This window comes from Urocampus carinirostris, chromosome 18, assembly GCF_059441175.1.
Source record: "Urocampus carinirostris isolate Australia breed hairy pipefish chromosome 18, RoL_Ucar_1.0, whole genome shotgun sequence".
Classification (NCBI taxonomy): domain Eukaryota; kingdom Metazoa; phylum Chordata; class Actinopteri; order Syngnathiformes; family Syngnathidae; genus Urocampus; species Urocampus carinirostris.
Window position 1 is genome coordinate 27,913,857 of NC_142366.1, and position 17,879 is coordinate 27,931,735.

The 17,879-nt window shown below is 40.2% G+C and overlaps 1 protein-coding gene across 4 annotated transcripts in view; it reads left to right on the plus strand.

Annotated features, from left to right (window-relative positions):
• Positions 1-9,338: 9,338 nt before the first annotated feature.
• The window catches only part of col11a1a (collagen, type XI, alpha 1a), a 147,197-nt gene continuing 138,656 nt past the window's right edge, over positions 9,339-17,879 (plus strand). For 3 of the 4 annotated variants that reach the window (XM_088322068.1, XM_088322063.1, XM_088322062.1), the window contains exon 1: positions 9,339-9,658. In XM_088322068.1, the coding sequence (XP_088178194.1) occupies positions 9,544-9,658 (115 nt within the window). In that variant the 5' untranslated portion in view covers positions 9,339-9,543. The remainder of the gene's footprint in view (positions 9,659-17,879) is intronic. The other variant, XM_088322067.1, reaches the window with a different exon arrangement.

Sequence of the window (17,879 nt, forward strand, 5' to 3'; positions counted from 1 at the left end):
CGCAATATTTTATATATTTCTGTTTAGGGTTTGTATACCTTTTTTCAAATTCAAACACATTACAAGGACTTTCGAAACCAACTGACACTCCTGCCCTGTTCTAACGTCGCGGCTGGCCGACTTGTTCATATCCCTGACCACGCTTCGTTGGCGAGGGCTTCCCGCTCCTCCTGCCCAGCGAGCACCGGATCGCTGTCGTTTTTTTATCTCTCGCCCTGAATTTAATCCGATCCCATAATAAAGCATTGTGTTAAACGTTACGTATTTGAGTCCACTGCTTGTACCGGTGGGGTCAGTCCGTACTGTCAGCGTGGTCGGAGATTGGAAGCACGTTGGGGAACCAAAGATGATCATAAAGCCAGGGACGGAAGAGCAGGATACAGGACGGGAAAGGACAGACAGGAGGAGACAGGAGTAAAAAAAAATGCTTGCCTTGCATGTGCTGGGGTTTGCTGACGGACTGACAAGGAGTGAATGAGAATGACGTGTTTAAATAAGAGGATGCATAGATAGGGAACGAGTGGCAGCTTGGGCCGAACGAGTGAGCGCAGGTGAGAACATTTGGCAAATCATGACAAATTGTCTACCATCGCAAGTAGTGATACCTTAAGACTGATATGTGCACTGATATGATCGATGCTCCCCCGTCCGTGAAACGAAACATTTCAAATGTCCTTAAAAGTCTATAAAGTTATAGACAATTTTGAAGTATTTTTTTGTACATTTCTTTTAGGTAAAAGAGACATCAGTTCTGATTTTACAGCATGGCTGCAAGTAGGATGGCTTAGCCTTAGTATCACCCCAATAACTGTCACACTTGCCATGGCGCCCAATTGGCCCTGCTCGTGTGGCGCCAGCTGCAGCTTGTTGACGAATTGGCTCCCTGATAGTATTTAAACTCTGTCCTGTCAGTCCCCTTTTGTCGGTCCGTCTGCGAATCTCCGTTTTTACACGGCAAGCCCTTTTTCGCCTCTCCTTTGTTTTTACTGCTGTTTTTCTCTTGCTATGATCTGTTTATCTCGACCACGTCTGGTCTCCCGTCCCGAATCACGACCTGTTTTGATCTCAACTACGTCTGTTCTATCTACCCATTTTCTGATATAGACCACGTTTTTGCTCTTCTATCCCGGCTACTGACACGTTTTTTTCTGTTCCCGACACCGCCATTGCTTGCCACGGAAGTCCTACTTCCGCTTGCGAGCAACCTACTCCCCACGACCAGCGATCTCCGTATCGTATATGCACTCCTTTCCCTTCTTCCCAATAAAACTGTGAGAAACGTTACGCGAGTGGGTCCTGTCTCCGTTATGGTCCTGACAATAACAGCAACTGCTATCGGTGTTAACCCTTCCCCCAGCCATGACTCATTGCTTCATTTAATAAGCAGGTCTCTATCAGTTGTACGAGAAAATGAATTATGAATAAAATGATTAAAATTATACATTGAAAATGGTAATTACACAATAATAAAAGAATATATATAAAAAGTTATACAGGTACACTGTATTGTTGAATTATAATGCTGCCTGCACCCCCCACCCCCATTTTTAGAATAGGCAAGGATGTATGAAGACCACCAACCACATCCCCTACAGCACGCATCTGGGAAAAGCAGTACTAAAGGAACTATCGTATTCGAAACGATCAGAAAAAAATAACCTAGCAATAAAACTGTCCATCACCGTTACCACAAATCATATCGTGCCCCAGAGCGCTTCTGTGAACTTTCGCAAATCCCATTAACTTGCCGTATCAGATTTGAGGAATTCTCTTATCGAGTCAAAATATTCACGAAAAGAGGGAAGCATCTAAAAGGATAAGCCATTCTCGTGGTGGAGCAAAAGCGACTTGAATGAGTACTAGACTTTAAAAAAACCTCTTAAAAATGAGGAGGATAAAATCATGAGAACCTGAAGCTTTTGACACGTTATGAGATTTTTAGATTTTTTAATTATTTTCTATCCGTTTTAACTGATTAATGGGTTATTCATGTCATGATTACTGATGTGATTCACCGTTGCGGGCTCTGATTGGCTCCCTGTCCCTACTTAAAACGTGTCCTGTCAATGCCCTGTTGTCAGTCCGTCTGCGAACCTTAGTGTATACTAGGCAGGCCTTTTTCGACCCGGACTCCCACCTGTCCCGTTTTTGCTCCAGTCTGTCTCCGGCTACGACTTGTTTTGATCCTGACCACGTCTGCTCTCCACTCCCGGCTTACGACCTCTTTTCGTCCCCGACTACGTCTACTCTCCCGTTCTGGCTTGCAACTGGATTGCGACACGACCACGTCTTGGTCTCCCAGTCCCAGCTACGACCAGTTTTTCCGTCCCTGACACCGCTATCGCTCGATACGGAAGATCCACTTTGAGAGCGACTTGCTTCCCGTGTCCGTTCTCACATCCTGGCTGCCCGACTTGTTCCGATCCCTGACCACGCTTCGTTCGCGAGGGCTTCCCGCTCCTCCTGCCCAGCGAGCACCGGATCGCTGTTGGGTTTTTTTTTTCCTCTTGCCCTGAATTCCCACCTGTCCCGTTTTTGCTCCAGTCTGTCTCTGGCTACGACTTGTTTTGATCCTGACCACGTCTGCTCTTCCGTCCCGGCTTACGACCTCTTTTCTTCCCCGACTACGTCTACTCTCCCGTTCTGGCTTACAACTCGTTTCTGACCCGACCACGCCTTGGTCTCCCAGTCCCGGCTACGACCAGTTTTTCCGTCCCTGACACCGCTATCGCTCGATACGGAAGATCCACTTTGAGAGCGACTTGCTTCCCGTGTCCGTTCTCACATCCCGGCTGCCCGACTTGTTCCGATCCCTGACCACGCTTCGTTCGCGAGGGCTTCCCGCTCCTCCTGCCCAGCGAGCACCGGATCGCTGTTGGGTTTTTTTTTTCCTCTTGCCCTGAATTCCCACCTGTCCGTTTTTGCTCCAGTCTGTCTCCGGCTACGACTTGTTTTGATCCTGACCACGTCTGCTCTTCCGTCCCGGCTTACGACCTCTTTTCTTCCCCGACTACGTCTACTCTCCCGTTCTGGCTTACAACTCGTTTCCGACCCGACCACGTCTTGGTCTCCCAGTCCCGGTTACGACCAGTTTTTCCGTCCCTGACACCGCTATCGCTCGATACGGAAGATCCACTTCGAGAGCGACTTGCTTCCCGTGTCCGTTCTCACCTCCCGGCTGCCCGACTTGTTCCAATCCCTGACCAAGCTGCGTTCGCGTGGGCTTCCTGCTCCTCCTGCCCAGCGAGCACCGGATCGCTGTTGGGTTTTTTTCCTCTTGCCCTGAATTCCCACCTGTCCCGTTTTTGCTCCAGTCTGTCTCCGGCTATGACCTGTTTTGATCCTGATCACATCTGCTCTCCCCTCCCGGCTTACGACCTCTTTTCGTCCCCGACTACGTCTACTCTCCCGTTCTGGCTTACAACTCGTTTCCGACCCGACCACGCCTTGGTCTCCCAGTCCCGGCTACCGACCAGTTTTTCCATCCCTGACACCGCTATCGCTCGCTAAGGAAGGTCCACTTCGAGAGCGACTTGCTTCCCGCGTCCAGCGAACACCAGATCATGGGCGCAGCCCTTCCTCTTTCCTTCAATCAAACTTGTGGTAAACGCTACGCAATTGGGTCCTGTTTCTGTTCTGGTCCCGACAATTTAAGGTTTTTCTGATAACTATGTTTTATTTGTGTGCAGCGCCTTGTCTTCAGCTGTGGTTGTTTTAAAGGGCTTTCTAAATAAAGTTGAGTTGAGTTGAGTTCCTGCAGCAGGATACTCATCCGAGGGATGTTCTCAAATTTTGGAGACAAATAAACAGATTGTTGCATGCCTGGCTGCTGGACCGTCATGTCCTCTGATGGCTTCAAAACGAGGACACTGAAAATAATGAGAAATTAATTCTAGATAAAAGTCCCTTGTCTGAAATCATTAAACCTGTGTAAGCTGTCGATTTAGTACCACCACATTTTCCAAAATATTTTCCAAATACTGGTTATAGATTCATACATTTTCATACTTATGTGTGTGCATACAGTATTTTTTAGCATTTCAATTCAAGGCATGTTTATTTATGTAGCCGTTTATCACAAGAAGTCTCAAAGAGCTATTTTACACCATCAATAATAATATTTATTCCAAAAAAGAAAAAAAAAAACTATATAAATACTTCAAAAATACTATTTCATTTATTCTGCAATGTCACGGTTGCCCATTGCCCTCACTTGGGCCCGCCCGTTTGACGCCAGCTGCTGCTTGTTGCCTGATTGGCTCCCCTCCTATTTAAATTCAGTGCTTTCATTCACTCCTTGTCAGTCTGTCAACAAACCTCTGCACTTGCAAGACTATTTTGACTTTGTCCGGTATCCTGCTCGTGTATCCAGTATCCGGTATCAATCCCGCGTGGTCGATGTTCAACAACGGGTAAAGTAGCCGGAACGGGAGATCGGAGCGTGGTCGGTGGGCAAAAACGGGTCAAGAAGCCGGAGCGGGAGATCGGAGTGTGGTCGGTGGGCAAAAATGGGTCAAGAAGCCGGAGCGGGAGATCGGAGTGTGGTCGGTGGGCAAAAATGGGTCAAGTAGCCGTAGCGGGAGATCAGAGCGTGGTCAAAAGGACAGAATGGGTCGATAGTCGAAGACAAACGGTGAATCAGGAACAGACGAGTAGTATACAGATGAAGTGTACTCAGTGTCGGAAAGAAACAGTGTAATATAGACGTCGTCCCACGCTCCCGCAGCCTCACTCGCGCTGTCACTGACGCTGGTGTACCCTCCTCTCCGTCACGGCTTTTCGTAACCCATTGGTGATGGTGGATTTTTTTATGCTGCCTCACGCTGTCAGGATCCACTGGCAGACTTCTGAAAAAGTTGCCTTTCGCATGCAGCCAGTTTTAGTGAAGTTGCAGTCTTCCTCCGCGCATATATTCCACCGGTTTAAATCTTACCTTTTGTACTCGAGCGCCGCTGGCGATTGTTAGAAAAATACATAAATTGGCCGCATCACTGACTAAGCCGCAGGGTTGAAAGTTTGGGGAAAAAGTAGCGGCTTATAGTCCGGAATTTACAATATATATATATATATATATATATATATATATATATATATATATATATATATATATATATATATATATATATATATATATATATATATATATATATATATATATATCACAGCCATATCCCCCTAGTGGGAGGTGGCTAGAGTCATTTCTGACTCTTTTTGGGAGATTGATTCAGAGGAGGGGATTCCCAGCCCCCTCGCTCAACCCAACTGATGTGTTAGGAGTCATTAGGTGACCAAACCCCCCAATTCCCACCCCTAATGCTGAACGCCAAACAGGGAGGCAACGGGTACCAATCTTTAAGTCTAGGTATGACTCGGCCGAGGCTTGAACCACAACCTCCCAGTCTCGGGGCGGCCGCCATACCCCCAAGGCCACTGAGCTGGTCATGTAGTATAGTGGGGGGAAATGCTGTAAAGCAAGGGCTGAAAATCATATTATTGAAGTGAAAATAAGACGGGGACGCCATATGATGGGGGTCTACTGCACAATTCTTACTTTGAAATAAAAATGTATATTTACTCTGCTTATTAAAAAAAAAAAACTTTTTAAATGTGAAAAAAACAACTTTATGTCGAATTAATTTCCTATTCATCTAAATTACAAGAGGAATCTGTAGGAGAGGGAGAATAACGCTAAAAATTTATTGCTGCTTATTAGACATAATGTGACACTTTCGATATATGACCGGGCTATTTATTGAGAGACGGGAGGCATTCACACACAATAATGCATGAAATATTTGCGTTCCCCAAAATGCTAACTTTCCATAGCAGCCTCACGGCTGTGAAGTGAAGAGAGAGCAGAGAAAGACGTCTTTATACTCAGCCATCCGCAATGTGTAAACACTGACAGACGGTGACCGGTGACTAGCTTGAGCATTCCTGTGAAAAGTGCTTGTCCTCGGATGCCTAGACTTTGACTCTGGGACGCTTTATTATTTCTGGATGTATGCTCTATGCAAGATTTTACATTAGGTAGATAGATAGATAGATAGATAGATAGATAGATAGATAGATAGATAGATAGATAGATAGATAGATAGATAGATAGATAGATAGATAGATAGATAGATAGATAGATAGATAGATAGATAGATAGATAGATAGATAGATAGATAGATAGATGGATGGATGGATGGATGGATGGATGGATGGATGGATGGATAGATAGATAGATAGATAGATAGATAGATAGATAGACACAGATGTGAAAATAAATAGATAGATAGATAGATAGATAGACACAGATGTGAAAATAGATAGATAGATAGATTGATAGATAGATAGATAGATACATAGATTGATAGATAGATAGATAGATAGATAGATAGATAGATAGATAGATAGATAGATAGATTGATAGATAGATAGATAGATAGATAGATAGATAGATAGACACAGATGTGAAGATAGATAGATAGATAGATAGATAGATAGATAGATAGATAGATAGATAGATAGATAGATAGATAGATAGACAGACAGACAGATAGATAGATACTTTATTCATCCCTGTAGGGAAATTCAAACTTCCAGCAGTATCCTTGTGTTGAAAAAGAAAATAATAAAATAAAAGATATAGAATACAAAAATACCCAATATAACGTGTTAATATAGAGGATTTAAATAGTGCTACGGAAAATACACACTGTCATAAAAATAGGGTTATATGCAAATGTGGGGGTGGGGTTTAATGTGGGCTTTTACTCCCCCGGGTGGAGTTAAAGAGCCTCACGGCCTGAGGAAGAAATGATCTCCTCAGTCTGTCCGTGAAACAAGACTGTGACTAGCTAATTTAATATTACATAGCAATAGTTTCCTGGCTATTTAGTGAAAAATGCAGGGTGAAACGGTACAATGCTGTTTACATTTTCAAGCTGGCTTTTAAAAAACATCCATTTTCTCTATCAATGACTCGGCACTTTGAATTTTCAAAGCCATTTTCAAGCAACAGGTTCCGAGACAGAATGTAAGAAGATCTTCAGTCAGTTCCGATGGATGCACTGATTAGCCTTTAGCTAACAGCTCCGGTTTCTAATTCCTCACACACTTGATCACGCTGCCAAGAAGTGGGCGGAAAGATGTGTTTTAGACACAGATACAAAAAAGAATCGTGTAATGAACCACTTGCCAATACATCATCGTAATATAGAATTAGAAATACATCAAATGGTGCAATTCATTCAGTTTTAAAGTTATTTCTCACAGCAGCAGACAAGAAAAGCATTCAGTGAATAATCAACACTGCTGAAAATCATCGGCGGCTCTCTACCCAATTGAGAGGCCGTTTCAGGTAGCATAGCCATCAACATTATACAAGAGACTTCCCAACCCGTCCACCATCTTTTTGACTTATTGCCCACTGGTAGGCGCTACTGGTCCCTCAAAACAAGAACAAACAGGCATAGAGACAGCTTCTTTCATAGGGCTATCACCACCCTAGACAAGCGCACAAAACCGTAAAAACCTATCTTCTTTCTTTTTTCTACTGCTTAATGAAACTGTAAAAACATATACTGTACAATTGCACGAGCTGTGAAAATATATACCTTGTGACTTATATGTCTTAGTTTTTTTGGGTGCTGCTAAGTGTTATTGCACTTCTTTTTATTGCCCTGTTGGGATGCTTAATTGTTCTTCCTTCCATCGATCCATTCACCGCACCGCTTATCCTCAGTAGGGTCGCGGGGGTGCTGGAGCCAATCAAATCTCTCCCGCTGACTTTTTTTGTTTTGTTATCCACCCATCATTGTTCTTCTGTGTCTTCTTGCCTCTGTCTCTAAGTGCTGCATGTCTTAAGAATATACTGCAGCTTTGTTTCAACCAGTCGAAATGACGGCCGGCCTTAAAATGTTCCCGTCACCTCCCAAAAAAAATCTATCAATGATTTCCAACTGTCCAACAATGTAACCTCTGTAGGGACAGAAATTTAAATGAGCTAAATTTTTATACAGTCTTGTTTAACTTTGTTACAAAAGACCAGCTTTAATTTTTTATTGTGAATCACCTATTCTCCTCCCGAGTCCTCACAAAATAAATGTGAAATTTTGTGTTTGCTTTGGGCTGAAAATCAAGGTAATTAATCAGGCTTCTGAGTTGTCTGACCTTTCTAAATGATGTTTGTCTAGAAAATGGCTCTAATAGTTAATCTGAGACCAAATCAATTTCTTTTCATCCTTCAGCCATTGGGCGTTGCCATAAACGCTATTAAATCAACACAACAATATGTTTGCTAGTTGAGCTCGTCTTCAAGTTTAACCTCAGTTGATGCGATCATTTTTGTGCATTACCGCCTCCTAGCTCTTGTTTCCTTACGCCTTCTAGCAGTCCCTCGCCCACCAACCTGAAATCTGATTGGCTAAGCCATTAGATTTATTGAACACTGATGTTATCCTTCACGGCCTTCAGAGGTCATTGTGAAAGCCTTCCGGCAAATCACCGACCCTGGCAAGGAGTGACAGCTGACATGTGATTGGTTAAATGCATAAATATGTGGCTGCATTAGCTCAGGAGGTAGAGCGCTCGTCTTGGGATCAAGAGGTCGCAGGTTCAATTCCCGGCTCCTCCGTGTTATATGTTGAAGTGTCCTTGGGCAAGACAAGATAGCAGGTAGTTTCCTTGCATGGCTGATGCTGCTTTCGGCTAGTTAGTGTGTAAAAGGGAAAAGTGTGAAGCACATTGTAAAGCGCTTTGGGTGGTCTTCATTGACTTGAAAAGCGCTATATAAATGCAGAACATTTACATTTTACATTTAAATATGAAAGCACACATCCGGAGGAGAAGCAATGAAAGGAAGCTGATAGAAAATGTTGAATTTTTTAATAAGTATTTGTGGACAAAATATCAATAACATCACATGATTCCGATATTTATTATGCAAGAGAATTAGGCCCTACAGGACCTGATGGCCCAGCACTGTGTAAATCTGAATATGCCTCACCAGAAACGAACCGTACCACGCGCCACTGGTTTTGGACATCCCCAAATGTTCAAGTTTAAAGGATTTAAATAGGTTCTAAACAGTTCAAGGCTTCCCTTTGCAGCTCCTCCACAACTTCAACCTGCAGACTCACTGCGCCTAGAGTGCCGGCCCGCGCAGCGTGGCTCACGGGTGGGTGGACCCACATGAGAATTTCCAGCCCCGTGATTTGCTAATAGGGGGCCAGTTCCCCTGTCATCTCCCCCTTCCCACCCCACCTCTGTGCAAAACGCAGCTTTTGGTTTGTGGATTTTGCCCAGCCCTCCCCGGCCAAGTGTAGCTCCTGCACTCCGCGAGCACCGGTTAGAGCCCCGACGACCCTCACTGGGAAGCTGGGCACTGGCACGGGACGATAGGGGGGCCTCACGGTGTGCTGAGAGAAGAGAAGAGGCGTACAACTCATCACTTATGGCTTTCTTGTAGCACAGTTGGCATCGTCACTCAGGATCGTGGAAGGGACGTCACTCGAGAAATCACCTTGAAGTCGGGCCGAAGTTGAATTGACGGCTATGGAGATGCAGAAGTGGTCCACCAGGTGGAAAACGAAAAAATCGCTTATGGATTCCTACGTCATCACATTTGTTACTTTATTCCTGGTTCTGCAGATGACCGGTGCCTCGGCAGGTAAGAAGAATAAGGGCACCTTTTGAAAATTAAGTCAGTTGAAGCGTGAGTGCACTTCATGACCTACACTTTCTCGAGTGGGGCCGAAAATGACCCCTATTTAAATGAACACATTTAATATACTTTGTTCAACAAAAAAGCCATTTCATTTTGACATAGTAGTAGATTTTTCAGTAGATTTTTGTGTCATTGACTATATGGAGAACCAACAGCTGTCACAAACTCTTTGCTTCTGGCTGTGACCATTGCACACAGTGATGGTGTATTTCCAAAACCAGTTATTGGCTTTCCAATCTTGGTTTCTTAACTGGCACCTTTCTCTCTTCTGATGGCACCGTGAGCTTCTCGCCAGTGGTTGGATAGTAGCAGTTCTGCTCAATATCAGTGGCAAAGTACCAGGGGCCACCTCTGTGTCTGGTGCTTACAGATGTAGTTGCCAACTGTCAGGTCCATGGTGTCTACTACTCCTTTGGTCTGGTTGTAGATGAGGATTGCTTCTGGTTCAGTTTCTGGAAAAAAACACTCATTTGAGAGAAACAATGCTGATGAACAAGGACAGTAGAGGGAATTGAACCTGCAACCTACTAGAATAGTGGGTCTGTGATTTGCAATAATATGTGATCTGTGCAGCTTTTTGAGACTCTTTGTGATTAAGGGTGTCACAAATAAACATATTTACCATCCAGCTTCAGATGTGACGTTGAATCTTAATAGTCAGGCAGGTTCACCCTATCACCACACTGGCCTGGTCCACACTGAAGGCCAAGACCTTGCCCCCACCCACCCCCACCCAAACTGCTACCCCTCCACCCTCAATGCCCAGCTCTTACTCCTCTCAACTTTGCACTTAGGTGCTCTTTTTTCCAACCCCACTTTGTGTGCGTCTTGTGTGGGAATGCTTCTTCCTCTCTAAGTAGTGAGCAGTTATTTGATGTTGCACCTCCCTATGATTTCAAAGCCTTCAAAGACGGCAGGCCCAGGCGACCAATCACAGGGTTGCGAATTATCGATCGAGAAACGTCCTCGTTTCCGGGCAAGTTCGCGATTTCGCGCTTGATTATTGCGTAGAATCCGATTAGGTGTGACGGGAACATCGATTCAGACTTGCAGGGATGGGGAAGTACTGATACCAGGTATTGGTATCAGTGTAGATGCCAGCCTTTTGGAAGATATCGGTACTCGTGATGGTAGTCGATATCAATTTGGGTTACCTTCTAGTGACCATTTGACAGCCAGGACCTCGAGATTAAAGGGACGGTAAAATGCCATTAAATAGATGCACTTGAGAAAGTAATCTTGTTTTTAACAAAGGGAAAGTCATTTTATACACTAACGGTATCTGCAAGTGGTTTCTGTATCAATATTGGTACTTATATCGATTTGAAAAAGTTGGGTATCAAACAACCTGATTAATTTGTATTTGCCAATATTGTAATGTTTTTTTTTTCATTTAATAAAGAAATAATTTTATTTTTTACCAAACAGGAACGATAAATTACAATTAAATAAATGCACTGGGACAGAAAAATATATTTTTCGCTAAGGGAAGTGCATTTTATGTAGTAATGGTATCAGTAGGGGTTATGCATATCGATTTTGATATTGGTATCAACTTGAAAAAGTGGCGTATCGAACATCCTCTCAAACAATATACTTCTTATTCTTTAATAAAACAAATTTGATAATTTAACAATCAGGAACTTAATATTAAAGTGGTGGAAAATTTCCAATAAATAAATGTACTATGAAGAAAAAAATTCGTGTTTTTTAGGTGAGGGAAAGACATTTTATGGACTAATGGTATCGTTTTGTGGTATATGTACAAATTCAGTGTCTGTCTGAAAGAAATGAGATGCCCACCATTCCGATTAATTGGTACTGCCCAGTCTCAAAAAGCAATCAACATAATATAAATTCTTAAACCATTGGTGGACATTGGTTCTTATTTTAAGTATATTTATTAAATGTATTTTTAATTTTTTAAATACTCAAAAATAAGTAGATTTGTCTTATTCAACACTCAGTATGTTCACCAAGTAGTGTTAAAAGTTTATTTTTTAAGAGTTAAATTAATAGTATTACTGAGTACGTTGAAACAGTGTTAAATTAACTCTTAATCAGTAAACATATGGTACTCATCTGTAGAGTGTTGAATTCAGTTTAACTGAAAAGAAATAAATACAAATACTGATGAGGAAAAAATAAATTTAACTATGTGGGATAATATACTTTTATTTGTTTAAGTAAAAAATCCATTATTTCACTCCGAAAAAATGAGATATCTTAAAATTAAACAAAATTATGAATATAAAACGATCAAAGACTTCTGCCGACGGGGTCAGATTGTTATTATTTTTGGCAGTGCGTCTACTTTTGCAAATCTTCGTGACAGTGGAAGTTGTTTCTGCAGGGTGCCGTCTCCATCTAGCAGTGTACTGACACGTTTTCTCAGCCCCCGGGGCGCAGGTTCAGATGTGCATTCCACAAGACAAAGCTAGCATTTGCGGAACCCTGCGACCAGCGGGAAACAGCGAGCTAATCAGCTCCCTTGTTTGGTGGAGGTTTCGTGAAAGGCATTAATTATATTTCATTTCCAGAGAATATGGATTGGAAGATCAACAGGGAGGCATTGATTTTGAAGATAATGTTCGAGCACAACAGTTGTGTGAATGCAGTTTTACACCTGAACCAACTTATTACAAGTCAAGTCAAATTTATTTATATAGCCCTTAATCACAAAAATGTCTCAAGGAACAACTCAAAACTCAAAGAGAAACCATTGAGAAGGGACCTCACAAGTGGTATCCCCCTTCCAGGATGACCAGGGTGAATTACATTTAGCATGACAGTACACAAACATAGTAAACACTAGGTAACATGTTGAAAATTTGTCCGGAAAGTGCATGACAGCAGCGACACCCCCAGCCTGTAAACTAGTCCATAAAGTCTATGACGGCCAAGACGCAGCTTCCCATCTCTGCCAGCTGGTCCATGCAGGCGTTCACATGCATCAGGTCAAACACTGGTCCGCTGACTCATTTCCAAACGTCCTTCTCCTTCGTATCACCACCAGGCAGGCAGTCGGAAAAAGACAGGACAATACAGAATATGAGGTGGGCACACTATACAATCTCCTGTGGGAACTGAGAAATGTTTTGTCCCATTGTTTTAACCTAAATAAAAAGAAACAGAAAATAAAATTTAAGCAGTGCACGGGCATTACGATTAGACTACATGAGATCAAGCTACTAGACCGGGCGAACTCAAGCTGAGAGTATTGTGTTTATTGCCCTCTAGCGGCCAGAGGGAGCATTTAGTTTGTATTTATTTGAAAAAAATCATACGTTTTGATCAATATAACCCAGAGAATCCCTCCTTTTTTTTGACAAACTTAGAAATTTATGGCGTGCTGGATTAAATCATCCAACAGACCGGGTTTGGTAGGTCTAATGCAATGTTTTTTAATCATTATGCCGGGGTATACTAGTGTGCCGTGATGGCTTGTCATTTGAATAACCTATATTTCCTGTTGACAATATCTGTGTATTATTTGTTATTGCAACATCCATTGCAGCCTGGTCATCCAGGGTTACCTCATGTGCGGTCCCTTCTCAAGGTTTCTTCATTTTCCTCATGTTGAGGTTTTTGAGTTTTCCCTTGCCCTCATGTAGGTTTCAGATCAGGGGATGGTGTCATAATAGTCTGTGGTTCGCAATAATCTGTGGTCTGTGCAGCCCTTTGAGACTCTTTGTGATCAAGGGCATCACAAATAAACATGACTTTCCTCTTTGCAAAAAAGTAAGCCATTGTTTCATTTACAGTTAACCCTCATTTATCGCTGGGTTTACATTCCAAAAACAACACATGATAGGCGGAATCCATGAAGTAAAAACCTTTTATTTTTACAACATTGTACAATTAAATACTCAATTGTATACTCTGAATCAAAGAACAAACCCTTATTACAAGCCCAAACATTTATCTATCTTTTTTTTACTAATATCTGCTCTTAATTTAGCCCATCAGAATGCAGAACACAATGTATAATGAAAATCTATGAAGTTCCAAGACAGTGAAAGGTGAACCGCATTACAGCGAGGGATTACTGTATTTGCTTTCTTCCAGTGAGTAACAGTAACATTCATCCATAACAGTAGGTGGCAGCAGATTCCTTTTTGTTCTTTTTATATACTAATTATGTGCTCATAAATTAGTAATAGGGAAATACAATATATCTTTTTATTTACTATGTTTGAAAAAGTTGTTTAAGAATGAACGGCAAAAATAATAAAGTAAATCAAAGTAAAACTTTTGCAAATAGTTAGAATTAATATTTTTTCTTATGGAGAATTGAGAACGTAATAAGAAATATTTTGTTCCACTAGAATTCTGCATTTCTGATCAAATATGTATGCAGACATCTACATTTTATATGTCTTTGTATATTTGTTTCGAAATCATATATTTTCATTAAAAGGTTTTTTGAAACGTTTAGAATCAAAGCAGAATAACATGTCATGTCTCTGATTTAAGCACTTAATTTGATATTTCGTTTTGTAGTGTTTCTGTAGTATTCCTGTCATATTTCCGACGTAGTATTTTTGTTGTGTTTCTGTAGTAGTTTCGTAGTTTGATTGTATTATTTTTTTTTCTAGAAAAAAAAACAGAAAAACTTAAGAATATTGTAAAATCCAAAATTATTAAAATAAATAAATAACCTGTCCTTAGCTTGAGTGACCACAAACTGTAAGAGAAACTTCATTTTTTCAATTTAGTCTTTAAAAAATAAAGTAGAATTGGTGCCAGTAATTAATTTTAAACAATTTAGTTGTATAAGGCGTGAACTGAGATGTTTGCCTTGGCTCAAAGAAGGAAAAACACGGATAGTAAATATAGGTTTTCTTTGTCATTCTGTTATGATTTAGGTTATATTTACATGTGAACACAAAGAATAGAACTTCCTGAAATGAACGAATAAATGAACGAATGAATAAACGAGGCAGGGGTCTCCAAACCCTTTTCCGGAAGAGCCACATCACTTCATTTTCCTCATGCTGAGGTTTTTGAGTTTTTCCTTGCCCTCATGTAGGTTTTAGATCAGGGGATGGTGTCATAATAGTCTGTAGTCTGTGCAGCCCTTTGAGACTTCTTGTGATTAAGGGCTATACAAATAAATAAACATGACCTTCTCTGATGAGGGTCCGGGGTCCGTTCTTAACAGAAAATGGGGGACATTATTTTTTTCCAGAAAGCCACAGTCAAGTAATCCTTCTGGATTCTTTACAGAAAAATGTGCATGGAATATAAAACTTCTGTTGTGCTGTGAACAGTCCCAACAGGTCCAAGTTTAGCTGAGTTGTCAGTGCACTGGACCACCAGTGGTATAGAATAGATGACTTGCAAAAAGGCAGTAGATTTTATCTCATTATCACACAATTTTATTCACAGTACCAGAGACAAATTATTATTATTTTTTTTTAACTATCACCTGTTTATTTTTTGACCTGAATTGTCATCGGCAAAATATTAATGAAGCCTGCACCTAAACATTCATAATTGTTTAATTATGTAGTAAATATAAATTAAGATATTTGTAAAAAGTTAAAAATATAACACTTTCAAAATATTCACTATATTGTAAATTTCAGTGGCTTTTCAATGGCAGACCCTCGTACACTGTTTTTGTAGTTTGCAATTGTTGACTTGATCATTGCTGTCTCACTGTTTCCCACTTTTTCTTCCACTTATCACTAACTTTCTTGGAATCTGTTATTATGGACTGAAAAGGTCAATAAAACCAAAAAAATCACACTATAATGAGATGTGGTCCCTCTCAAATTCGCGATTGGCTGAACAGGTTATCGCCATCTACTGTTGAGGAGCGAAATTGACCCTCAGTTGAGAAACACTTATCAATATATAAGTAATTGTTAGTCCTTTGGTAAGAGTTGGCTTATCTCACAGCCGCGACTAGTGACAACCGAAATAACGTCGACCATATATTATTTTTTTTTAGGTTTAAAAAGAATATGTGTCAAAATGCTCTCTGATATTTTGAAGAGGGCTGGACCAAATGTGGAGGCGGGCCGTTTCCCGGCCACGTGCCATAGTTTGCGGACCCCTGGTCCAAGGGAGCTGCAGGTGAAAAGGTTCTCCATTTAGAAGCTAATTTCTATACAGCTCGAAAGGCTGCAAATGATTGGAATGCATTCTTGTGTGTGTGCGGTCTGATGAGATCGTTGATAGCAGTACAGTAATTAGAGCTGTAGTAGTGATATTAAATATTTTTGATAGTGACGTATCAAATCAATCTTAACGACTAATAGAGTAAGTGTTTCCATTATCTCCGTGTTTAGCCCTAAATGCTAAATGTGGTGGCTACGTGGCCTTGTTTGCTTAGCCTCCCCGAGTCCCCTCTTCAGTGTAAACTCACACCAGAACACTAGATGCTCTCCCCAAATTTCAACGTCCCCATTTTGTGCCTGTCAACTTTTACGTTTTCCCAGTAGTTTATTGTTGTTTTTTTTTTCACTCTTTATTTTAAATTTTTGCACTCGGGAGAAAAAAACATATGCAACAATAAGCACCTCTAATAAGCTGCATCAATGAACTTCAAGTGGGAATAAACTGAGTAGGTTAGTGGTCGAGCGGTTCATAGGGCTGCAGTAACGATTATTTTCATAATTTATCGGTCAATTCATTTTGCGATGAATCAATGAATCCAGTATCTTAACGTCATTTTTAATTTCCTTCTTTTTTTTCAAATATTAAACTGGTAAAAAAAATAGTGCAAAAAACAGAATATTCTGTAATAAAAACAGTGGAAATATCCAAGTTTTTGTCAATTAACTTAACAAAAATACATACAAATATATTCTATACACCTGCATATAAGTAAGATACTGTTTTCCTAACACCTTATCAGATTATATTATATTTTCATTTTCTTAGAAGCAATTATTTTTATCCGCAAAAAAAATATCAAAAAGTTAAAACCTGCTTTTCAAAATGTTGTCAACAAATATAAAAAAAAATATATGAAAATGATGTACAGTAGGTTTAAGAATCTGTCCCTTGTGTAGAGTTGAACCTGCCATTACTATTACTATTACTATTACTATACTTTATTTCATTTTTTAAGTTTATTTATTTTCAGATTTTTTTTTCCTTCTGTGCTTCTGTACTACAAAGTTGAAACTGTCGTGCCATTTTTTGTAATGTTCTTATGTTCAATAAAACAAGATTTTAAAACATTTAAGATCACTTTTTTTATTTTATAAAATCGGTCTCGACGCCCTCTGCCAGACTAAATCGGTACTACAATTTTCAGCGTCACAAATGAATTGCGTGTGCTTGTAACACACTCTATGGCTCATAAATCGCAAGCTATAACGAATAGATGATCTAATTAGTTGCCAAGGCTTTTATTAATCAATTTCTATCTATGTTATCGATTAGTTGTTGCAGCCCTAGTTGTTTGTGGTGTTTTCTCGGTGAATCAACTTATTTACACAAATAATCTTTGTTTTTATTCTAGATAATCTGTCTTGTTGTGAGTAAATGGGTTCCCAGTGGTGTTTGTAAGGTTTATTGTCACTTAATTATGTAAAACTGTATTAATTACATAGACGTCAGCATATTTTTGTAGTATTTCTGTTGGGTTTTTTTGGAGGAGAAGGTTTGCAGTATTATTTTAGCATTTTCGTAGTATGATATGATTTTTGCAAAATTTATGTAAGAGTTTTGTAGTATTTCTGTAATATTTTTGTAGTATTACTGTGGTTGTATTCTTGTAGTATTTCTGCAGTAGTATCGTAGTAGTTTTCTTGTAGTATTTCTAAAATTGTATTTTTGCAGATTTCTATGCTTGGATTTGGTACCATTTTTGTGATGTAGTATTTCTATCGAGGTATTTTTGTAGTATTTTCATAGTATGATTTTTGGAATATTTCTATAGCATTTCTGTAGCATTTCTGCAGTATGTTTGTAGTATTATTCTAGCTGTATTTTTGTAGTATTTATGTAGTAGTCTTGTAGTATTTCTTCAACAGTATTTTTGAAGTATTTCCATGGTTGGATTTTTGTCGTATTTCCGTGGTATTCTTGAAGTATTTCTGCAGCAATATTTTGAAAGTTTTTCGTAGTATTTTTAGGAGTTAAATTGTAGTGGAATCTTTGCAACGTTTTTGCTTGTTAATTGTATAGTTTTACTGTAGTTCTA